General features: G+C 41.8%; 1 protein-coding gene and 1 pseudogene across 1 annotated transcript; both read right to left on the minus strand.

Annotated features, from left to right (window-relative positions):
- Positions 1 to 80: 80 nt before the first annotated feature.
- Positions 81 to 13,597, minus strand: LOC109468308 (annotated as a pseudogene).
- A 3,282-nt stretch (positions 13,598 to 16,879) lies between these two features.
- LOC109468309 (steryl-sulfatase-like) lies at positions 16,880 to 24,062 on the minus strand. Its single transcript, XM_019766560.1, has 7 exons — positions 23,878 to 24,062; positions 22,893 to 23,014; positions 21,894 to 22,016; positions 19,552 to 20,256; positions 19,242 to 19,305; positions 18,634 to 18,854; positions 16,880 to 17,232 (listed from the first exon to the last, which is right to left on the minus strand). The coding sequence occupies exons 1-7, from the start codon at positions 24,060 to 24,062 to the stop codon at positions 16,880 to 16,882; spliced, it is 1,773 nt and encodes a 590-aa protein (XP_019622119.1).
- Between the last annotated feature and the right edge of the window lie 1,840 nt (positions 24,063 to 25,902).

Below are 25,902 nucleotides of genomic sequence, written 5' to 3' on the forward strand. Positions count from 1 at the left end.
CCGGGGTTGGGTGGAGGCGCGGGCTGGGGTTGGGCGTGCGGTCAGGGGCGGTGCGGTGGAGGTTGGTGGGAAGGTCGTACTTAGTCGGCTTGTCGGAGTTGGTCGGGCGGTCGGGAGGCCGTGGTCCGTCGGACGGTTGGCTCGTTGGTCGGAGTCGGTCGGACGGCAGCTAGCGGCTTGAAGTATGTCGCAGGATTCTCGCCAACATACATTACGCAGGACTCCATTACTCTGCGAAGAGCCACAGTCCAGTCTGTAGAAAATGGAAATAAGAATACAAAAGAATGTTTAGTCATGAATTAAATGTAGAAATCGGAGGATACATGTATCAGAAAACTTCTCGTGACTAGATGTCCATCTGCCCAAATGAGATTGAAGATGAACATTTTATTATGGATTGTTCCTAATACGACGATAAACGCTCAAAGCATCTTTCTGCTTGCTAAACAGATAGATGCTATAGATACATTCACAAATAGATGAAAATATCAGTGTTTACAACTTAGAACACAAAGTTTCTGTGACATGGCAAACTCAACATGTTGATTTATTCTAGGACGTAATGTGCCCGTCTAGAATGAATTTTCCCTGTCTCCATACTTTAAGCAGGATTCTTTACATGCGTGCATGCGAAGAAGCTGTAGACAAACCTGATGTCGAGGACTGTCTCCTTTGGAGAAACAGACGATGTCTCTGTACCCCCTTCCATCTGGTGCCTGTCATGGGAGAGGAAGAGAAGGCAAGTCTTCTCTTCTATCTCGTCTCAGCATACAGGAGCTGTTCAGCATCAGAGCTCTTGCTTCTAGTGATGATTTATATGCGTGGCTGTTCTACTGCAGACTGCACGGAGAGTCGTAGGTTGAATTTCTGACGATACTCCTCGTTTGTGAGGTGATTAGCTGGGTCGTTCAAGGGTCGCTGGGTCACACAAGGTGTTAACCAGGTAAATGATATAATCAGCAATTGTTGCACCGTCCTCACGGGGCACCATATGTCTTGTTTCTTCAATGGTTTTTAAGCGTTCTAGCATTTATTGTTCTGTTTCCTCCTTGTGCAGGTTGTACTCCCCCAGATCCATCAGAGTTTGCTGTATTTCTTCCCTGATTAAGAGGTAATAGTTTGTGGCTTCTCTCATGAAGGGTTGTTGTGACTCGAGCAGTTGGACCATCTCGTACATCGGTGATTGCACTGTTTACTGAGCTTTTGTTCCCCAGAAACAATCTCGGAGTGCCAACTATCAATTCCTTTGGACTTTGCTCTTTGCTGGTTTTGTAGGCATGGTGAATGGTTGGGCTTCGTTGGACAAAGTCAGAACTTGAGCTTGTAAAACTTTCTGGACTGATTCCCGTGCGGCTAGACCGTTTTCGAGGCTCTTTTTTACTTCGCGCTGGCGTTTGAGTTCAGCAGTTAAATCCTCAATTTGCTGTGCTTATTTCTCAACTTTGTGAATCATGTTGTTACTTGACTTACCCCTGTTAGTCCATAGTAGTCTTGTTGTTGAAGACTAGCTCCTTCAAATCATTTAGTTCGTCAACCAGTGCCGTGAACATATTCTCGGCATCAGTGTTTGGGAGCTGTGTACCTGGTGATTGCTCTTTAGAGAGATCGGTTTTCAAGGCGCGCCGTGTTCGTGGATTTGGGAGTTGCGATTTTTCCTCATTACCTTTGAGTTTTACCTACAGACTCCCGTACCTTGGTGAATGGGGTTAACGTTAGAATAATGTTCTCGAGATCACTTAGTATTTTGCGGGTGGAGGGGGAAGTGACTGATTTTGAAGTTGTTCTCTGCCTTCGGCAACTTCTTTCTTAAATTTTGGGGAAGACATTTGTGGCCAACCAAGATGATCCTTTCCCGTGGGCTAGAATCGTACCGGTATTATAGTGAATGTTCCAAACTTAGACATTGTCTCCTGACCGAGCCGGATCAGTAACTGACAGCTGTGTGTGGTTGATATCATAGAGCCATAAAAATGCGTTTTGAAACATACAACACCTTAGTAAACACATATCATATCCCTATAGGTCACCATTCAAACTTTATAACTTGTCCCCCTCCCCCCGTCCATCATGTAGCTTTTTGGACGCAAGTTTCATCATGTGTACTTTGTCCCTGTAACTGCACAGCTTCAAGAGAATATGTCGGAGTGTTCCGTCGCCATTAGGATGTAAAAGGGTCTTGATCACTCCCAATTTGTGGTCCAAAAATAATGAATGGTTTGAGAAAAAATTTAGATATTGGTCCGTGTGTGTCGCCTTACGGTATATGTTATCCCGCAAAGACCTGTCATGGTTGATTGTTGTTAGAGTGTCTGGGAAGGGCAGTGAACCGTCTTCTTCTTGTTGAAATGTAAACTTTATATCCGGGTCCAAACTGTTTAACCCTCAACAGTACACCTTCCCGGACTGATTAATCTGTACACCTGGGGTCCGCGCGGACCCCAGAACAGTTTTTTGCTAATTTTTAGAACTTATCAACATGCTACCAGCTCAATTGTTTTGCAAACTGATGTGGGAACCTCTGTGTTCACATTACATACAAAAATCATACATTTTGAACTTTTTCTATTTTTTTGGTTAAGAAAAGAAGACAAGAAGAAATACCCGATTTTCAAACCCATTTCAGACTGAAGGGGCTTTTGAGGCCCAACTTTGATCTCAGATAGCGGCTAAACGGCTTTCGCTAGATGTATCAAATTTGGAGACCTTTCCTAAAATGTCTCTGGAAAAAAGTTCATTTTAGTTTAATACTAGTAAGTTGATGTTTTTTTGTGTTGCCATGGCAACGGGCTATTTTTTTGAAAATAGAAGTAATTTTGGTTTAAACATAAAAATTTTCTGAGTTTTATATTAAATTTCAATTCTTTTCCAACATTAATAACATCTTACATAATTAAATATAAGTTAAATCATTTAATATGCATAGAATATGCTAATTTGATGACGTCATTGGTCAAAATCCAATATGGCGGACTATATTATTAGCTCTGACGTCATATGACGTCATAATTACACCAAAGTTATTAAAATGTAATTCTATTACTACACCATTCTCTGAAAACTTGGTAGACATACGATGAGTGCATAAAAACATAGAAAAACGGAAATAAGGTAATGTATAAGAACGCCAGTGTATCCATTATGATCGAAAGCCGGCTGGGGTCCGCGCGGACCCCAAAAGAAAATCAGATATAATTTTTTTATAAATGGTAGAAACGGAGTTTTCTGCACTGTATTGAGAGACAACTTTGTGGGTAACAATTACCTAAAATTTCAGAAAAAAATCTTTAGAAACAAAAAAAATATTACAGAATATATAGTGCTGGGGTCCGCGTGGACCCCAGGTGTACTGTTTAGGGTTAAATGGTCTGTGAACTCCTGTGCATAGATTTTCTTTAACTCTGTATGGGTGTCATCCACATATCGGTGCCACCAAAGAGGGGGATGTGGGGCGGTTTTTATAGCCAACTGTTCTAAATATTCTAGATAAAGATTGCACACTATGGGGGAGACAGGTGAGCCCATAGCGGCTCCGTGCACTTGTTGGTAAACAACCTTTGACCCTTTGCTGGCGTCACACGTGGGAAAATCACGTGTTCACAGCATTGGGGTCAGATAGCTGAGGAGGAAGACTGAGTGATTCAGTCGAAAATTTCTGGTGAGTCAAATTTTCAGTTGGAGAACAGTTTTTCATAATGTAATTTTACCAACTCAGATAAACTTTCATGCCGATGAACATCTCTCTCTCGCAAAAATAATGCAAAAATAAATGAGTCCTATCTGTAGCACGAGATGGCGGCTTCTGTAGGTTCCCCCCCCCCCCCTCAGTGTGTGGATGAAGATTGAGTTAGATTTCCATCCTCTGAGCTGGGATCCCCAGGAGCTACCATCTTTGTTCCTTCCCAGCATGCACCTTTCTTTCCGCTTGTTCAATTGATTTTAATATGCTAAATTCTATAGATAAATTCAACTACCTTCTCGGGAGATAACTAATACAGTGTTCAAATAGGAAAATATATTAAAGAATGTTTCGATCTTAGGGACCATGCATGTTAGAGAATACTTAAACCTTTATTGAAAGAGCATACATATACTCTGTACGTAAGATGACGTTATCCACACGTGTATTTAGCTTTGTTACATCTTTAGTTGTAGAAGACGGGTACCATACAAAAGTCACTGTGCTTTTTTGTTGTGTCGATAAAGAATCTTTTTACAAACCATAGTATCCAAACCATCTGACAGTCTCAATCTCATTCGTCTATTCATATGAGTTTACGTTTAGGCCACGATGGAAACAGTGGTTGTGATGGAAATTAATATCAATGTAGTTTTGCAAACATTTCTGTTCGTATGTTGACTCAGCCCGTATGATACGGTTTTCAAGGGTTGACTGGCATGCCTAAACTGTACGTACGTACAGTAACCTGTCTTAGTTTTCGGGACATGAACTACGTCATCATACAGTAGAATTTACAACGTTCACATCAGACGAATGTTTCAAGCCACAAAATTCTAATATAAACTAGAAAGGCCAATATTTGCTTTGGAGCAAATATAGCGATGGGTTCACCACATTTTACGACATGGCAGGGAAAGAATGAGAAACACAAGGGAAAACAATGATTTACATTGATATAACTATAATATGAAGTAACATACAACTAAAACAACAGTTGGATAGCTATTCCCTACTTTATTGGTTAGGATTTTTAATTGCATAATGCAAACTGTTGATTTAAAAAAAAAAAAACGTTCATGCCCTTCATTCCAATGCTGGAGCAGAAAAGCTCGAAATACCTACCAAAACACTTGAATAAAGACATACTGTCAGTATGGAAATGCTCTGTGCAGGTGTTAATCAAGTTAAATCCCAACAGCCAATCAGCAAGAAATGCTCTGTGCAGGTGGAAATGCTCTGTGCAGGTGTTAATCAAGTTAAATCCCAACAGCCAATCAGCAAGAAGTATAGAGGAAAGCTGCATGCCTATTGGTTGATGCCCTGCATTCCATTGTGATGACTCATGCCCAAACGTGGTAAACAAGGCACACTAACACAGTAATACATTTGCTATAACACAGCCAAAAAACTCAAATAAAACCATTCTAAAAGCCTGTATCACAATAATTTAAAAAACGCCTAGGGGTATTTGCCAAGCATTTCCAAGCATTGAAATGGCCGACAAACGTTAGGTAAACTGTCCTTTGTCCTATTACACGAAGAGTTTACCACCACTCATACCTCTCGTTACTGGAACAAAATAAAATCTGTTGGGATTGACCCGTTTCTGTTGAGTTTTGATCAGTCTGATAGAAACGGCGTCTACCGCCAGCGGAGTCCATTGACGTGACTTAGCTTCGTATTTGGTACTGGGTAGAAGTTTTTACACACAGGATCGGTTCAAGAGTCTGGAAGCGTTGTATCAGGATGTGTAGAAAGTGTTGTGGGACAGTTGCGTGGTGACAATTAAGTACGTTGTAGTCGGGAAACGCAAAAAGTCGCGGCTATTTTGGAACAGCCCCGGAGTGTGTATGGATAAACAACAAGCAAAGGCGAGGCCATCGGCCGCCATCCTCAGTCCGCACTGCCGCGACTGTGGCTGGACAAGGTGAGTGTTACACGTTGCCAGCACCCTGTTCTACATGGAGATTTACCACAGAGTAAAGGGACAAGTAGCTCCGAGTCCAACATTTTACCGTGTTCATGGCTACCCACGTTTCAATCTACATGTACATGTACAGCCCCGTACGCCGCGCCAGGATTAAACACACCGATTTCTGATCAGCAAAGAAAGACTGAAAAGCCAATCTTGACAACATGAAAAGTGGACACGGAGCCAGAACAACCCAAAGGACAATGTTACTAACAAGAAGAGTGTCCAAAACGTAGATTGTGGCCCAAAATACACAACTATCGCCAAGAGTTTGCATAGCATTGCATAGCGATAGCCCCAAAATGGCGGACGCCAGGGGGAGAGTCACGTGACAATCTGTGGTGAATAAGCCCTATATATTTTGACATTTTCTTACTTTTTGGTGAAGAAAACACAAAAAGAAGAAATACCCGATTTTTAAACCCTATTCAGACCGAGTGGTCTTTTGTGGCCCGCGCCAACTTTAATCTCAAATAACGCCTGAACGGCTTGAGCTAGAACCATCAAATTTGGTGAGCTTTCCTAAAATGTATCTGGGAAAAACTCTTATATAAGTTAATTAAGATACTGATTGTTTGTGTTGCCATGGGAACGGGTTTCTGACAGGCAGTTTTTGGGTAAAAATCAGTAATTTTGGTTTAAACATAAAAATTTTTTGGGTTTTATATTGAATAACACTTTCTCTCTAACATTAGTAACATCTTACATAATTTAAAATAAGTTAAATCATTTAATATTCATAACATATGCTAATTTGATGACGTCATTGGTCAAAATCAAAGATGGCGGACCATATTATAAGATATGACGTCATAATTACACCAAAGTTGTTAGAATTTGCTTTTATTAGTACACCATTCTCTGAAAATTTGGTGACCATACGATAAGTACATAAAAACATATATGAACGGAAATAAACTAATGTATAAGAACGCCAGTGTATCCATTACGATCGAAAGCCGGCTGGGGTCCGCGAGGACCCCAAAAGGAAATCAGATATAATTTTTTTTTTTAATGGGGGAAAATGAATTTTCTGCACTGTATTGAGGGACAACTTTATGGGTGACAATAACCTGAAATTTCAGAACAAAAACTTTTACAAACAAAAAAATAATACAGAATATATAGTGCTGGAATCCGCGCGGACCCCAGGTGTACTGTTTAAGGTTAATGCTAATTAAAGTCGCAGTTTCTAACGCGGGACCCGGACGGCAGCTTTCGGGAACGGAAAATACGATGAAAAGGACAAAAAGTAATCGCAAAATGATTTAGAAACTAATGAAGTGTACTATTTGTGTTGTATTTATTATATGAATTGATCATTTTTACAAACAGCCAAGTCGAATCTCGGTTTTGAAATTTTAGCATATCTAGATCAAGTGTACCTGAACCGTTCTTACTCTAAAGTATCTAACGCCATGGTGATGAAGGAAGGAATGTGGTCATGTGGGTAAAATTTTAGTCTCGGGGATTCGGGGTTAGACGGCCATAGAGGATCAGGTTTGCGACATCTCACAGACTCTGTGCAGGCAAATTGGACCCTCTATGGCCTGCTATAGATAACTCCCCTGGCCAGTTACATTCCTTGAGGCCCATTTCTAGTATTAACGCAGCATGCAAAGAGTCGGGTGGAGACTAGTAACGTTTGGTCTTACGTGCTGCCAGATCTTCGTCGATTGCTCCGTCTCCATCATCGTCCAGTCCGTTGGCCAGCTCCTCGTCAATCCGGCCGTCACAGTCGTTATCGATGACATCCCCGGGAACGGTGGCGGAGACCACGCAGGCCGCAGCGATCTGGGCCAGCCGGAGCCCGCCCGGGTAGCCGTACGACTCGGGGCTGGTGAAGCCGTACACGGAGATGCCGAAGGTGACGATGGGGGAGGTGTGGACCAGGGTGTGGGCGCCATCGGGGATGTCGATGCGGGTCCCAGACATGGTGGTACCGGGAATGGCCGTCCAGGTGACACTAGCGTTGAGGGGGTTGCCGTTCAGACGCAATCCAGCCTTCTCAGAATCCTAGAACCAATCGTCGAAGCAATCAATAAATCAATCAATCATGCACATGCCTATATTTTTCTTAAAGAAATATAACATACAAAAACATACAAAACATTATGGCGAGCCCCCCTAATTCGTACATACATGCACATGAGGTGTTCTTAAACATTGCTATCTATATATATTTGTTTGTGTAGACGTCCACAAAAAAGGCCTAGTGGCAGCCAACTCCAAGGAGCTTGCAATAAGTTCCTTGCCAACACCGACGAAAATTGGTAGATGCTACTTTAAACGAGATCTGACAGTTTTCAAAATCTATCAGGTTGCTTGAGTAACAGTTTTGTTATCGACGTCTTAACAGAATTGGTGCCTCACGAAAATGCAAATGAAACTCATTAATGAATACCATGCATCTAATTTGCCTAATATGCATTTTGGAAAATAAGAAACTTTGAATATACCCTTTAAGTCCGACAAAACATAATCGGCAAAAATATGAACATGCACCCAAATGATACCATATACATTATTCTTCATCGCATCTCGCGGACATTGTACCAAGACTATCATTACATACCTGTATCACGATGTTTATATGGTGAGTCATTTGATCAGGATGGGATATCAGCGGAGTGGTGGCGAAGGTGTAGTCGGCGGCGAACTGCTGCAGGGGCGGGATCATCAGCATGAAGGGGTCGCTGTCTGTGCCGTCTGCGTCGCCGGTCTTACTGCATTTTTGGAGAAGAGAAAAATAAAATACACCCTTACTTTCCCATTTTTAACGAGTTAGCTCAGAGCAAAGACACAAAGGCCACCTCTGGGCACTAAACTAACGATCACTGCAGCTGCGATCTCTTCTACCTAAGTCATAAACATCAAGTTAAAGTTTGACTAACTGACTCAATAGGCAAAGCAGGGGTTACAAATTCCCTACCCCATTTTAGGCCGGAATTGTTCGATCCACTCTCACCGGGATGGACCACTAGTCTTTTCAACAAGTGTAGCGTGTTCTTTTCTATGTGCTTGAGTTGTGACTCTCCTTAAACTATGAGAAACCAATTGAACTACGGAAATCAAAGAAAACATATATTATGGAAAAAGTGGTTAAATTGGTCTTCCACTGCCTCAAAAGACGACGTCAAATCTAGCAAAATTAGTACCACGTATGGTGTAGAATTTAGCAAAACATTGGACGTAGTCTCTTATATCATGTATGTTCTTTTGTTTTTCATACATATTGTTTGTTCTCGCAATTAGCCTCGGATAAGTATTGTCATTTAACCTTTCTCCAATATCAAAGTGACTGATAAATTCTGAAAACTGCCAAAAGTATACGAAGGATGGGATTTAGCTACATAATCCATCCACAGAGATCGTTTTCTAAATCCCAAATGCACAAAACACACGGCGTGGTACATATACACTGAGAATCGCGTGTATATGTAACATATCTGCGACAGAAAATCGTGCCATAAACATGCAAAAAAATAAAACGGCAAAAAAATAAATCGTAAATAGTACGTACCTGTATTGCATCAGGAGCACAGGTTCAGTTGTAACGATATGAAAGTAGTCGTCCGAATTTCTCGGAACTCACCGGCGTTCAGAGTCCGGTCACCCCTGCCTGTGACGTTGACCTGTACAACAACGACGGATATCTGGCAGTTAAAATGTGTAACAATGGACTTGAAACAAACTACTTATGCATTAGCACATGAAAAGGATTGCCCAACATGTGGAGACTTATTCCAAACACAGCATTGTTTAGATTCACGTTAGGCCATGTTGATTTCATTGTATGGATGACATCCTCTGGAAACCCCAAAACTGATGCGAAAATAAATATTCTGGGAGCCAGACTAGTATCGAGCCGTTAGCTGGTTTCCTTTGGTAGCCAAGAGCACTACGCCCGCCCATCTTAATTGTCACTACGGGGAACAATGCCGACTTTGCGCCGACCTACTAACTATGGTTGGGAGGCGTGTGACAGGGGCTTTACCTGTGTGTTGTCTCTAGCTGCGATGACCCTGAACCTGTCCCCATTTGTCCTCTTGGTGAGCGGCACGGTAGCGAACTCCTTCCCCCAGGTGTCCACGGGCGGGATCATCTCCACGATGTGGTCTCCCGTTCCAGTCTGTATACCAACGACAACGAGGAGATTTCCACTCAGGACCGCCACGTTCTTGTCGGAGGTGATCTTGGACCCTGCAGGACGTGGTAATTACAGGGCTCGAAATATTTTTCTATGCATACCCGTACTGGTGCAAATAACATTAAAAGTTACTTATACACCAGGCAAATTTTACCTGCACCATTCAGACTTCAAAAAGTATGGATCACACTAAACCATAGCAATTATTTCATGTATGCTTCATAGGTGGTAACGGTGAATGCAGGAAATAAAAATCCACATAGACCCCTCTCTTGGTTGGCCCTTCCTTACAACCACACACACACACACGCACACGCACACACACACACACACACACACACACACACACACACACACACACACACACACACACACGCACGCACCATTCCACTAACCTGTCAAGTCGGCATCACTCTGCACTTGTAGAGTCTGCAGACGGTCCAGAGTGACGGTGATGGTCTGTCCAGCCGTGTACGCCGTCCCGCCAAACGTCACGTCCTGCGTGGGCACGATGTTGACAGTCGTCCCGTCGCTGACGCCGACGATACCGAACTGTGACGGCTGGTTCCCCGGGGTGTAGCAGGAGACGAAGTACTCGGTCCCCAGCACGTCGGTGGGGAGGGCCAGGTAAGCGTCAGAAGACGCTCGTTCAGCGAAGACGCCGTAAACTACGATCTCATCGGTGGCGGTGACGAGGATACCGGTGTTCTGTGTGTCGCTCCCGTGAAGCTCTACGCCAGTACGTGGCAGATGGATGGTGTTGACCTGAAGCAGTAGACATCAGAGAGGGAGTCATGCAGGATCACTGCATTGAAATGTGAACGGCTCAAAATTTTTTTGGTAAACAATGAAGCACTAGTTAGTCATGCCAGTCAGTCTAACTAGTCAACCCAACCCTAACCCCAACCCTGATCCTAACCATTGTTCAGAGAGACATGGATTAATACAAATGAAAGGACAAAGACTTTCGTGTGCACTGTGGCTAGATATAGGCCATGTCTACCCCCGAATACGTGCTGACTTACTCTCGCATGGTTGACTGGTGTTCTGCTAATAACTTAAAGCCGTGCACCAGCTGTGTGTGTGTGTGCGTGTGTGTGTGTGCGTGTGTGTGTATGTATGTGTGTATGTGTAGGCGTGTATGTATGTGTAGGTGTGTATGCGTGTGTGTCTGTGTGTTTGTGTTAGTGTGTAAGAGTGTGTGAGTGTGTGTGTGTGATGGTGTGTGTGTGTGTGTGTGTGAGTGACAGGTGCTTTATATACATATGTAGACGCGCTATTGCGTTCTATTATATGCATGGCCTAAGTACTTTCCAAGCAGAGATTTTGTCTTTGACTTATTTTTGGCGTGTTTTAGACTTTTTTAATCGGGCTGTCTTTTTTATACTGTTATCTATTTTTGTGCCAGGGCTACCCGATAAAGAAACCCCCATAAAAAGCCTAAAACACGCCAAAATCAGCCAGAGACCAAAACCAACTCGGAGATTAGCCTATAAGGACTCACCTCCCCGAATTTGATGTCAAACGTTTGCTGGAACCCCGCGGCAGGGACCTCCACAGTGACGGTGGCAGGAGTCTGAGTAGTTCCCGCCACCAGCAGCCTGGGTTCGTGCAGGTCACGCTGCATGTTCTCCGTGAAGGTCAGGATGAACTCTGTACCCTTGTTGTCACGGGCACCTGACAGGTTATAGAAAAATGAAACACATTGTGTTTATGTTTATGTTTATTAGGGAACTTTATTACATATATGATATTAGGCCATGCTGATTTTTTTCAGATCTTTATTAAGTATAACTCAATAATATCGCACAACAATACATGGCATAATGTCAAGAGTGTACCGAACGTACATCAATCATAGTAAGGCTTAAATCCTATACTTCATAATCATTAGTATCACAGGTAAAGTTAACGACAGAATGATTACATCACGCTGGGAACTTAAGGGTTAATAACTACTAATTGTACAACTTATTAACTTTTACAATCAGTCATGTTGGAAATGAACATACAGTACATACACTACAAACTAATATTGTGTACGTCTTGTTTCAAGGTGGTAAATATATGTAGAACATTGAGAGGTTACAGTAATATCTATGTTGATTTCCAGTTTAGACAGAAGGTGTTGAATTTTTCCAATAATCCTTCAAGCGTATGCATTCAAAAAACCGTGATGTGTATATAATTTTCATCTTGGATACATATATCACATTTGGGGCTATATATAGTCCCAAAATTATTCAATATTTTCCACTTATGAAGTAAAAATCTGCAAGGTACAATTTTATGTAGTAATTTGAAATTAAATTCTTTTAGACTGTTCTCTTCTAAATTTGAAGTTTGTGCTTTCCATATTTTTCCCCAATTAAAGTTGGGAAATAAATTATCCCAATAAACTTGTGAGGTATAGGTATTGTGGGGTTTTCGGAAACGCAAATAGAATACAAATATTTAGTATTGAGTTTTGCTAAGGGTGTTTTATGTAGGTTGATCCAAATCATGTGGTTTTCCTTGCAAATTTTTATCTTAAAATTTTTGTTCGAAAAAATTCTATCGTTTTATATTCTCACGGTATCCCCTACATCCCCTCCAAGTTCCTGCCAGGCCAAGACTACATCTCTATAAAAAGTTTGGCCAGTGGGGCATTTCTTTTAACATCAAAGCTACATCTAAAGATATAAAAAAAATGTTTTCCAACATTAGTGTTAAAATGTAGGGGTATTACTTGCCATCGTTGTATGCTTATTTTTTATCTGCCCGTATTAACCTTCTCACCCAAGCTGCTTGTAAGCTTTTGCACTTGGCATAAATATGTCATTTTGATCCCCCCCTTCAGTATAACTGGGGTATAATGTTTTACGCTTTATTTTATTAGGTTTGTTGTTCCAGAGGAACGAGAAGGTTAAGTTTTTAATTTTCTTTAGTACCAAATCTGGGGTTGAGATCATAGACATGTTATTTGTTTAAATGCTGATTGCCATGCTGATTTTTTTTTTAAATGGATGACGCCCCCTAGGAACCCCAAAACTGATACGAGCGTGCGAAAAACAAAAGTTTGTTATTAATAAGAAAACTGCCTGAAAATTGGCTAAACACAAAGGGTATGGTATGGCGAATAATAGACTCTTCATTTTCATTTTCTTCTTTTCCTTCGGAATTGATTTTGGGCATTCGATTCTACGACGGAAGTGTCGTCTTTCATCTTTTTTGCCATTTAAGGCATGTATTTGCACATTTTCAACTGCTTTGTTCGATTTCAGATGGTCGAAAACATTTTTGAAATGGACGTGCACGGGGGGGGGGGGATCATCCATATAATCAAATCAACATGGCCATAGGAAACTACATTGCATGTATATACATGTAATATTAATGAAACAACATTTTTCTACTAACATTCCTGGAGTCCTTTAAATCATAAGTAAAATAAAATCAATTACATGCTTAATAACTACAAATACATACAACGACATCATAACATCATAAAGGACAATTGCTTAACATTAACTAAACCTTCGACTACTTACTCATTTATATGGTTATGAAAGCTATAAAAACTGATATAGTGGGGAGGTCAGCGGACGATGTACCAAGTTTGTGTTGTTAATTTGATGACAATCATTTCTTGCAGTTGGTTAAAACACACCAAGGAGCCATAAAATAAGGGAGAAAACAATCTTAATTTCCGTTCCCTATCGGATAAAATATCATGAAGCATTGAATTATTTTTAAACAGCTCACCTCGGCCTGCTACGACCAGCATCAGAAAAGCAAGTACAGAAATGGCCCTCATCTTGCTCTGGAATAAAAAAAGTCTGATGTTGCAATTTTAGTTAAAACCATTTTTTTTTAAACCATAGTATCCAAATAATTTTTTTGACAGTCTCAATCCCATTGCCACCTATATATATACATATGTATATGTGGCAATGGGATTCACCACCCGTACGTGCGAGTACGGGCGACGCGCATTCCCCGTACGTACCGTGCGTAGGAAGCACGTGTGAGTACGACCTCCTTACGGTAAAGTTGCAATCGCACAGAGATCGTACGTTGTAAGCACGTACAACTCACTTACTACTTACGCAACGAACGATGCACGCAACCGCTCACGGCCAGACGTTGCGTGCAGACCACATTCTTACACCTTGCGCAACCGTGCGAGTGACGTGCACTGATGCCACTCCTTCCCCACGTTTTCAGAAAAACGTAGCAGACGTAGCCTCCCAAAAAACGTACGGACAAAAAGCACGTACGGCGGGTTGTGACCGAGGCTTTTTGCACGTAGACAGCACGCAGAAGCACGTACCATGGATTAACTGTTTTGTTAGATTTCGCCATTTGCCTTGCCGTTATCACGCCCTGTCACAGAAACTTTACCAACTTTCAGTAATGTGTATAACAGGTATGGCTAACTATTGAAATCGTATCCGTGAATAGTTGCATCAGGTTGTTAAGTCACTGAATAAGGAGACTGTTTTCACAGAAGCAAGTCTTTTATTCAGACGATGTTTCGGTGACCGTCTACAACCTTCCTCTGGGCAATTCTGACCGGTTTACAATCTACAGTACAGGTGCTGCGTTCCCAAAAGTGGCATTGACATTGTAGTAGATGAAGTATACTCACCTAGGAATTGGGCTACCGGCGCGCAAGGAAAATCACAAAGGCTGAGTGGCACCCCGCTATACTCGTGAGCACAGTCGATACTACCAGTCTCAAGTTCAACGTAAGGCAACTGGCCCCTCCCCTTTGTTTGCGTTTGCATGCGTTGACATTGACCTAGCTGTAGATCTTAAAAGTTACACCTGGATATACCGGAATTGCAATTATGTCACCGGGACCTACACATAAGGAAGTAAACTAAAACGTTATTTGTCAGGATTTTGTTTCAATTGGAAAGATTAAAAAAAAAGTAAAGATCACAAACGCTTCACGTTATCTAAATCATTCACCCAGTTGAATGATTTTGATATCATGAAATATTATGCGGTCATGTAACAACGGTGACCATTTTACGTAAGCATCAACAGCGATCGGGGGCGTTTCGTAATGAATATCATAACTGTACAACATTTTCAATTGTCATTTTCGCATTTTTTCCCCTGCAATATTTGTAGAAGGGGAACCGTCAATCTATTACTATATCTAGTTGCCTTAATAATTAGAGACAATATTCTATTGTCAATGCATAGGGCACTCTATACCCTACTGGCTACTCTGTGCGTGGCATAGCAATCAGATTTCATTTCGAATACATTGACGATTGATTGAGACGAGCCCTTAGCAAAATATTGATACACGTTTCTGATGATGAAATGCTGGTGGGGGGGAGGTTTCAAAGTTGAACAACCCTTAGTAAATATCAACATTCCAGTGTGCAAAAGCTGTGCACAGTTTACATGCTTCCAACATCGCCATTCTCAAGTTTTTGTCTAGAATCTATTACCTGATGATGTTGCCTATAATTCTTTGCACATCCGTATAAACGTTATTCTGTGGCAAGAAAAAGGAGATCTTGATGATCTCTCTCTATCGCCACTCGTGCGCACGTGAGCTGAACCCAAAAATCATCCAAATACTATCCTCACCGCGCTGCGCAAACAAAATCGATCAGGGGTCAAGCAAAGCTGACAAATTTTCCTGACCCCCAGTGTGACACCCCCGCGCAAAAAGATAAGCTACGTGCACGTACGTACACGCCCTGGCAATGTAGGAATCACACGGGGTCCATATCTGAGTGAACCTTACACCCACACACGTACACAACGTTCTAGGCTATAAAAAGGCCCCTCCTGTCACACATCCACGAATTTAGCCTCCCGAACACTAGCCGAACGTCCGTCATCCATAGTTGGGAGTAGGTGGGCGCAATGTTGGCTAGTGTTCGGCGAGGTTGGCTGCGCCAGCTAAAAGTTTCAAAATGCGCGGAGAAGCTGCATTTTTTTATAAATTGAACCTAACATAACAATAGTAGTTAAGAAGCACCAGAACCCCATCAGAAAATAGCATTGCCTTTGTCGATTTTTAAAAAAATCGACAAAGGCAATGGAAAATTGTCGTTTCCCAACGTTAATATTTTTTCGTATCACGTAATCAGTTGTTAAATCGCTTAGTTTCAGAGAGATATTCCTGTGTAATAATGAGTATTTGAGTGTTGATTTTAGATGATCGTAAAGGCGATCTATTAGTATCTCAAGTAGCAGATACACAGTAGCACTATCGGATATGCAATGTCAAAGATAGACTGCACAGTAAAGAGCAGGTAAAGGACCTGGCCTGCACATATACAATGTATCAAGACCAACTAGACTTCAACGATCTCATACCTTTGCCAAATGATGTTAACCTTTATGACTGACAAATTTTAGATAATTACCGAGGCCCGCTGATTATGCAAATAGGAACCTTATTTGCATGAATTGCTAGTATATCAGATTATATTCTCCACAATATGCCCTAGCTAGCTTACCGTAAAATAAAAAAAAATACATACTTAGCAATATCTCTGTTGCTCTGTCTAGTAAGTATATCTATTATTGTATTTCTTTGGGCATCTGTACAGATTGTGTCTTCGTTTCGAATGTGCTTTAATATAAAAGCTAGCCCTGTTTTAACGGCTAAGAACCATTCATCAATTCAAACCGTATCAGTTATAAACAACACATATCAGCAAATGTTTATCGATATATTGATAGCAAATATCAATTGAACATTGGTGTGTTACAAAATTAAAAGGTACAAAGTTACGTGTGAATAAAACAAACATTTAAGTGTTAAACAATTAAATTTTCTTTGCTTTCTTTGACGATTCACACATTTAAACTAATAACGTCACCATGAATACTAAAATGACTACATTTAATCCCAACGTAACTTGAACGTTGAACAAATGACACAGTATGGTTTGGCAAATAAACTAGCCTTCAAATTCATTTCTTTACATTTTCGTCTTTTTCATTTCATTTTGGTATTCCGGTTTGTACGATTCACAGTATGTTTGAAAACTTTTTGAGGGAAACGGCCAAAAACGCATGTGCACGCGGATGTATTCCATATAATCAAATCAACATGGCCTTAAATATAAGCACCACTGTTACAAGAACAGAATGGAAAATTACCACAGCATGGTTGCAACCACGGGCGCCAGAGAATATTTCTTAGCGAAAACTGGCTCTCGACTTCTTCTACGGACGACATGTGATCCCTGACACCTCTCCCAATGGTCGAGATGATCTCGGCAAACTTCGGCTCGCTCTCGGGTGAGATCGGACTTCGCTCGGCAGGATCCTTGGCGATGTCGAATAGCAAGGGGGGATCGTGATGAGTGACGCCATCACCACTGCACTGACACAGGAACGTACGGTAACAGCCCTCAGTCCCAAGGTCCCAGTTTGGAGTCGTGTAATGTGCCTTCCAAACAGCCCCACCTATACGCGGTGGAACAAGACATTTCTTAGTTTAAGCCACATCATCTTACTTTTATGTATGACATCCGCGCGCACATTTATCTTCGCTTGTTTAAAAGAAAAAAATTAAAGATCACATCGATATCCTCCGAGGCTCTGGCCTGGCTTTAGGCCTGGGTAATCCATGGTTACCGTAGTTAGTGACAATACGGAGCCGGTGGTAACTCTGGAGGATGGCAGCCAGGCAGGCTACCGAAGCCCCACGACTCCAGAACTCAGTACATACTTACAGTGCCGCTTCATGAATTCCGCAAAAAGCCAGCATGTGCCGGCTTGTCATATACGTCTCTATGTCTACCGAAAATTAACAATACCAGCTTTGTATTCCTGTGGTTTGGCAGAATATATATATATATATAATTTTCATTTTGGGTCGGAATTTTTTATTCGCCCGCGCGCATTAGTTTGGGGGTCTTTAGAGGATGTCATCCATAAAATTAAGTGGTGTCGCCTTAATATTACAACCTACTTACTCAAATCAGACATAACCGCACACGCCAGGAGCAAAGATGATGCGAATATTTGAATTTGAATGAAATTTATAATAACTACTTATATTGGAACAAAAACTATTTCCCTATTTCATACAATTAAGCACTATAGAAGAGAGCTTATATTTCTAAAGCAACTAGACAATTGTGTAAATCGGCTTCGTTTGATAATATGACAATAAAATGTAACCGAGAACGAGAGAAACATTTAATTCTACTTGAGCACGTTTTTTTTAGTTCGGCGCTCTCTTCGCGCCCTGACCAATTTCAGGTAATTTTTTTTAGTTTTGGAATATGGCATATATTTGCTGCCTTTGCTGTCGCTTCATTCGATTTAGAGTAAGGCTGGTATTTTTTTTTTTGGGGGGGGGCGGAAATTACATGCGCGCGTGATGTCATACATAAAATAGAATACAGTATGGCCCATGTAAGACCACACCGACTGGACGTTATGGATGGCATCCTCTGAAGACCCTCAAATTAGTGCGCGCGGCCCGGACGAATAAAAAAAAATACGGCCAAGAAGAAAAAAGGGTACTAAACCACAGGAATACAAAGCCGATATTGTGAATTTGCGTCAGTATACATAGCGACGTATACGACAAGCCGGCACATGCTAGCTTTTTGTGGAATTTATGAATCGGCACTATTTGTATGTACTAAGTTATTGAGTGGCGGAGCTTCGGTAGCCTGGTTGCCATCCTCAAGAGTTACCACCGGCTCCGTATAGTTGCTAACTACCATGGACTACGCAGGCCCAGATATAAAGAGCCAGACCAGGGCCTCGGAGGACGTGGACTTTTTGTAAGAACAGGCGAAAATCAACGCGAGCGTGGATGTCATCCATAAAATGAAATCGGTGTGGCCTTACCAGTAGGCGGCCTGTAGCGGGCTGCATGTATGCTGCTCCCACAGTAGTGCATGAGGAACCGGCGGTCTGTCACGTTTCTGCTCCCCGTCAGGAGAGGCATCATGTCCCGGCCGTCGACGACTCGGTCCCCGGGAGTCTTCAGCTGGGCCAAGCGCAGAACCGTGGGGAACACGTCCATCTGACTGGTGGGTTCATCCACTACCGTGCCCGGCCGGATAGCTCTGTATGGGGGACATAGTCCCTGTCACACATTAACGAATTTGACCTGCCGAACACTTGTCGGCCCCCTCTCCCCTCTGGATGGTTAGGAGTAGGTTGGCTGGTTGGCTGGTGTTCGGGAGTAGGTGGGGCGTGTTTGGGAGTCAAATTTGAGTCATTCGTATACAAAATAGGCGTGGCCTAAATTTAGCTAGGAGATGGTATTGGGAGATCTAATCCCAAGTTCTGTCACGAGCCATATCCTCTTATTCACCACTAAAACGTTCGACAAAACAGCAACACGTTGACATCCGTAATGTAAGGTTACATAAAATAATTTACTATTCTTATACCTTCATGTTTCGGTTCAGCGGTTTATTTCAGGCAAGGATGTTTTTGTCATGACTTACTTCGGCCAGCGCAAGACGGTTGGCATCCGGATTCCTCCGTCCCACCCTGCCATGCCTTTTCCTCCTGTATAGTTAATGTACAAAATCACCATTTAATTATGTTTACCGTCGCAGAAGGAAAATATATTGTGTTTGCTCTGTTTCCTCTTCTTCTCCAAACAAATAAAGGCAATGACCTTTTTTTATTGTTTCGAAACCTTTTATTAATAACAACGTAGCAAATTACAAAATATGTACACATTCAAAGAAAATGACGCTTAGATAGGATGCAGTTTGTGTGGTTTATAGCATCTGGTGTGTGAATTCTTACCTCTTAGTATCCCGTTGTGCCCTCCTTCCCTTTGCCCGTCTCTGACGGAGATCTCCTCCACGTGGCCTCCGTTATCAGAAGTAAGGTACACAAACGTCTTGTGAGACAGACCTCTCTTCTCAACGGCGTCTAAGATACGGCCGACTGCCCAGTCCATCTCTTCAACATTGTCACCATACCGACCGTGTAAGCTCCTCCCTTCAAACTCCTCGGTGGCAAAGAGAGCTGTGTGAACTTTGAGAAACGAGTGGAAAAGGAAGAACGGCCTGTCGGCGTTCTCTTCTATGAACTTTAAAGACTTGTTCACGAGTTTTGGCGTCAGATCTCTCAGACTGTACGGCTGCTCCGCTACTTTTTCGTTTTCCATGAGAAGACAGTTCCAAGGGTTAAGCTGGAGAATGAAAACCTTCGGGAAGGCCATGACTAGTGTACAGATCGCCAGAAAGGACAACAGCGAGAGCCAGCGGACCTGTATTTTACCGAGAAACTTCATGAGAAGCAAAGATGCAGCTCCGACCAGGCCTGCCCAGCATATCTGCTTGTATTTTTTGTATACAGGCATCATGTAGATAACACTCTCGCCGTCTTCGCCACAGTCCCGTAAGTTGGTGATCGGAGTGCCGTAGAAGTAGTCGAAGCCATGGTTGTTGGGGTGGTGGCAGAGACTGCCGGTAGCCGCACAGTGTAGACCGAGATGCCATTTGCCTAGTATGATGAAATATGGACAAATACAATACAGCCTGGTCTTCCTCAGTAGACAGACCCAGTGAAACTTAAAAAAAAGTTCTCTTATTATAATACACCTAGAGCTTTCGACCAGTCACTCTGGTGAAGCTTGTCACGTGGCTTCTTTGAAGTGTGACATCAACATTGGGTCAAAGGTATATGATAGACGATTTCGGCCCCCGTCGCGGTCTACCAGATACCTTTGACCCAGTGTTGACGTCACACTTCAAAGAAGCCACGTGACAAGCTTCACCAGAGTGACTGATCGAAAGCTCTAGGTATATTATAATAAGAGAACTTTTTTTTTGTGTTGGACCAAAAGTTTTAACTCTAAACATGCAAATACCAACACAGATAAACATTCATGACAATACAGCTTTGTTTATGATAAAATCTTTTGATTCCACACAAAGAAATTCACTTAGTTTCTAGAGATTAGATTGGACACTGTAAGAATATTGAACTCCGAACAAGACTACTTCCTGAGAGGGGTGAAAGAGGCTATTTGCAGCAGGGCCCATCACCCTTCACTTAACAGCGACGGGGGCCGACATCGTCTACAATATAACTTTGAACCGGTGTTGACGTCACACTTCAAAGAAGTCACATGACACTGGGTCAGTCTACTGAGGAAGACCAGAGGGACTGGTTGAACTCTCTAGGTGAGAGAATTTCTTTGTGTTGGATCAAACCTTTTAACTTATAAACATGTATAACTACCAAGAACACAGATTGACTGTCATGATATATGTAGTACAGTACAGCTTTGTGTACGGGCTTATGGTAAACGAAAATTGCTTTATGCCATTTGGTATCTACTACTTGTCAGGAGTTATCAGAAAATAAAGTTATTGACTGATTAAAAACAATTATTTTCTAATAACCACTGACAATTAGTAGATATCAACTTGTGCAAATAATTATCAACGTGGAAAACATAGTTTCATTGCAATTGATAGGTTTTTAGTATGCCGTATTTTATCGTTAAAAAATAATAAGGGTAATAACATTTAAAGACGTCTTCAAAATGGTCGGAAAAATCCTATTTAGAATAATTTTATATTGATATTCAGTACAGCCACAGCTGTTTTGTAATGAGAAAACAGTGAATCAAAAGACCAACTTATCCAGTGAGAAAACCTCAAACATGCCATGTTTTTACAGGTAAGGCCATGTTGATTTGATTATATGGATGACATCCACGCGCGCATGAATTTTTTTGGCGTTTGAAAAAAAAAAAACGTTTTCAGCCATACTGGAAATCTTACAAAACAGTTGCAAAATGAGCAAATATATACCGTACGTTTCAAAAAAAAATATTTAAAAACGATACCAATGTCTTAAAATGCCAAAATCAAACAAAAAAATACGAAAAAGGGAATAAATAGATTTGAATAGAAGATTGTTCGCCAAACAATACTCTGTCATTTGTGCAACCTTCATGGCAACGTAGATTTCATAACGAAAGCAACTTTTGTTTTGAAAAACATTTTTTATTCGCACGCTCGCATCAGTTTTTTTTTGTGCCCAGTGGATGTCATCCATATAATCAAATCAATATGGCCTAATGCCTCTTTTAACCTTTCTGAGATCTTTCTGAGATTAACCTGACCCACCTATCAATGCAGTGGCATATCCAGCCTGTTTCAGCAGTGTTGCAAACGTTGTTTCATTGGCAGGTAACCCACCAGTACAAGCGGTGTTAGGTAAAACCCTCATGCCGCCGCGGATTGCCATGCCTACAGACAAATGGTACATATTGAAGTGAACTATGCAGCGCAGGGAGATAAATGCCGTGTACAGGCGTGCCAGAGTATACAGTGCAGTTTTACGGAATACAGTGCAATTAAACTAGTATAAAGTGCAGTTTTACGGAATACAGTACAAATGGTATCAGTATACAGTGCAATTTTACGGACTACAGTGCAGTCGTATTAGTATACAGTGCAATTTTACTTGTAACATAGAACCGTATACTATTACGATTGCACTGTATTGCACACCATGTAATGAAGGTAGCCGATATAGCTAGACATGTTCCATTTAAATAACTTTTCTACAAGCTCCCTTTAACTCGGAATGGGTACAAAATCGGTGAACACACTCTTTTCAGCCTCTACCCGGCTTCAGAAGCAACGGTAAGGAGTAGAAATAGGCCAAATAGACAGATAAAAAGCCAAGAGAGTTGGTGCGCTGAAAGGAGTACTGTGTTGGTATACTTCATTATAACAAAAAGGGTTAAACGTTCTTTCCAACACTGAGTAAATTGGGACTAACCCAAATTTTCGGCCTTGTTCACGGAATGGACCCTTCTATTGCAGCTTCCGGGACGTGACGTCGGAAACACGTGATTGCAGCAAAGAGGGGTACGTGAGGGGTGGGGGCGGTGTGCATTCGGACCGGCCGTCCGACACTGGGCAGGGGCGGGGGGCGACACAGGTTATCTGACACGTACGACTCTTTGCTGCATCACGTGTTTCCTACGTCACGTCCCGGAAGGTGCAGTAGAAGGGTCCATTCCGTGAAAATTTGTGTAAGTCCCAATTTACTAAGTGTTGGAAAAAACCTTTAATCGTTTTTGTTAGGAGTACAGTTTGCCGTTCGGGAGCGCTTACCGCTTCTGACGGGGTATCTCCCGGTCAGGAATGCCGCCCTGCTTGGTGAACACATGGATGCTGCCGCTAGGTGGTGTGTCAGCTTCGCTCCTTCAGAAGCTATGCGGTCAATGTTTGGAGTCCTGTGATAGTAAACGATACTCTGGGAAAGACTGATGCGAGCGTGAGAATAAAAAAAAAGGTTTTGCAAAAAACAAGTTGCTTTCATTACGAAATATACGTGGTCATGAAGGTTAAACAAATGACACAGAGTATGGCGAATAATCTACTCTTCAAATTTTTTTATTTACATTTTCGTCTTTTTTTTATTTTGGCATTCTACGACATTGATACCGTTTTTAAATATTTTTTATGCAACTTACGCGGTATTTATTTTCTCATTTTTGTGTTTTATATGATTTACAGTATGGTTGAAAACTTTATTTTTTGTTGGAAAAAGGCCGAAAATTCATGCACGCGCGGACTTCATCCATATAATCTAATCAACATGGCCTTAGTTCCGTACGGCAAAGCCCCGACAGGGGGCGTTCATTGCAAGTTTGAATGTACGATAAATCACGTACAACACCGCCGTGGCCGTCCGGGTAGTGACCCCTTTCCACTGGGGAGTACCCTGGGTGTCAAACTAGTATAGAGCCGCTAAACCTTCCCATTCGGCAGCTAGAAGCCCTTCGCCCGCCGGTCTAAATTACCGCTACAGGGGTGTTGAGCCCGAGGGGGAATTTGGTCAGGATCAACTCCCCCGTAGCGGTTATTTAGACCGGCGGGCGAAAGGCTCTTGGCTGCCGAAGGGATAGGGTTAGCGGCCCGAAACGAGTTTGGCACCCAGGATAACTGGGGAGGCGACCTTTGAGCGACGAAAAATATAATCAGAAATTCAAACGATAAAGAAGTGTCAGTGCTCGAAATTTACATTGTCCCAATTGCCACTTAAGAAAATTTAAGCCAAAACTAAAAATACACTTGGGGACATTTTATGGCATACCTGATTGTGTCGTTTCCGAAGCAGCCGACGTCCCCGTAGCCCATGTCATCCACCATGAAGAGTAGAAAGTTTGGCCGGTCGTCCTGCTTAGAGGTTACTGACAAACACAACAGCAGGCAGAGCAGAGAAAACCGGACAAAACCAGACCAGACTGGCTCCAAGGACTTTGTCGTCCCCGCTGCCATGTTGGAACTGCAAATACTTGGGAGGACAACTTTTGAAAAGTGACTATACACCTGTTTTGCCCTCCACTCCACTCCACTCGTATATTCATACTTGTGGTAAATTCAAATAAAACTAGAAAGACCGACATTTGCTCAGGAGCAAACGCAGCATGCCTTCACCACATCCCCCATACCAAGATGGACCTATCCCCCTCCCACACAAATGGATTGGTCCTAAGTCACCCCTGTTCAAAATGTGGTGTGTTCTATAACAGTCTATACCCCCATGCAGCAATGGAATCTTCCAATGCCCTTTGCTGTTAAACAATTACGTGTTGTACTTCAACATTCTGTTTACCCATGGCAAACTGTCAAACGCGATTGATAAGCTCAACTAGAGCTGTTTATTCAAGGCTTGTGACTTAAAGAACTGTCTATAGAAAATACATTGCAGCTTTACCAACAGGCATGTGCCAAGCTAAGAGAGCTGGGTAGCCAAAGGTCAAGGTCAATTTTGGGCCTCCTGGTGGCTGACCTTAGTGCTGCAGCAGAACTTCCGGCTTTTGTATCTTTTATCCTGGACATACTATGGTCTTGAATTTTCGGTGACAGATAGATTTTCCTGTCAGGAATAAGTGGTGTGGGTTTGGTCCCCCTAGCAGCTTGTTCTAGAACTGCAGGGGACCTTCGGGCGAAATCTTAGAAAGCCAATAAGTCCAGAAAGGAACACCATATTTTCATCATTTTTGGTAGGTAGGTAGCTGAGAAAGAGATGAACATAAATAAACTCACTCAAATATCGGCCTATAAACACACGCGCAGACACCTACATATTCTCTTTTCCCCCCGTATCTATGGCTAGTGTATGAACAGATACCAAATATGCAAATACGGACCTAATTTGCATAGTTGATCTGACAACTCTATAACCCCTTAATGGTAAATGATGGGGATATTATACTTGGGACATGTGTAAGTTAATTAAAAGGTAACACCACGATGCATCTATTATGTTAATGTAGAGGTCATTTGCATAATTAAAGAAGAAATGTTCATTTTTATACCAAGCCCATACTTCATAGAGGTATGAGGTCTTGAAACTCTTATTTGTCTTGTTACTAGAAATGGGCCATTCTGTTTATTTGCTTTTTACAGTTTAAGTCACAGTCTTTTGATACTGACTGGCAGTAGTAGTAGTAGTATAGCATTCTTCGAAAAAGTAACATATTAATTTGACCCTAGTGTTAAATGACAAAAACACACTCAAAACAGACGCTGTACACCATGACCACATTTTATTCCGTAAACACATTACTCCAGATGTTTCCATGTCTTATCAGAAGGCATAATAGGTCTTGATAATCTGCAAATTAACAAAGTAATTAGATGGCAACAGTTTACTTATCGACAGAATTTGCTAAATTTCTATAAGTATAAGGTCTCATTCATCAATACATTGAGGACCATGCATTAATGTGGGTTTTACCAGGTCGCGTTGCTAATGATTTAACGTTGCTAACAGTTTAATTAATACCCTACAATAATCATATGATTTGTCGAGCACATTTATTCTCCATCACATGAAAAATTTGCCCACGACTTCTGTTCACACAATCCATGTTTATGACAATTACAAGCTGCAAACCTAAGACCGCACTACTCAGGGCACTGGACTATAAACATCCGACCTATCGCACATCTGACAAAAAGTACGTCCTAATGTCCTCCGTTACAACCGAGCTTTCACTACTTTGACGTTTTAAAGCCATCGGGATGGTTAAAATCAAACCCCTCACCACTACAAACACTCTTTCATGCAGCCGTTTAATTTTTAGTTCGGGACTAATTAACGTAGGTACAT

Source organism: Branchiostoma belcheri, unplaced genomic scaffold, assembly GCF_001625305.1.
Source record: "Branchiostoma belcheri isolate BF01 breed outbred unplaced genomic scaffold, Haploidv18h27 scaffold199, whole genome shotgun sequence".
NCBI lineage: Eukaryota > Metazoa > Chordata > Leptocardii > Amphioxiformes > Branchiostomatidae > Branchiostoma > Branchiostoma belcheri.

Coding starts and splice junctions, on each gene's coding strand:
- LOC109468309 (XM_019766560.1), bottom strand. CDS start 24,062: ATGGCAGCGGGGACGACAAAGTCCTTGGAGCCAGTCTGGTCTGGTTTT. Junction 18,855..19,241: donor ACCGTCTTGCGCTGGCCGAA/GTAAGTCATGAC, acceptor TCCCCCATACAG/AGCTATCCGGCCGGGCACGG. Junction 17,233..18,633: donor CCGCTACAGGCCGCCTACTG/GTAAGGCCACAC, acceptor CACCGCGTATAG/GTGGGGCTGTTTGGAAGGCA.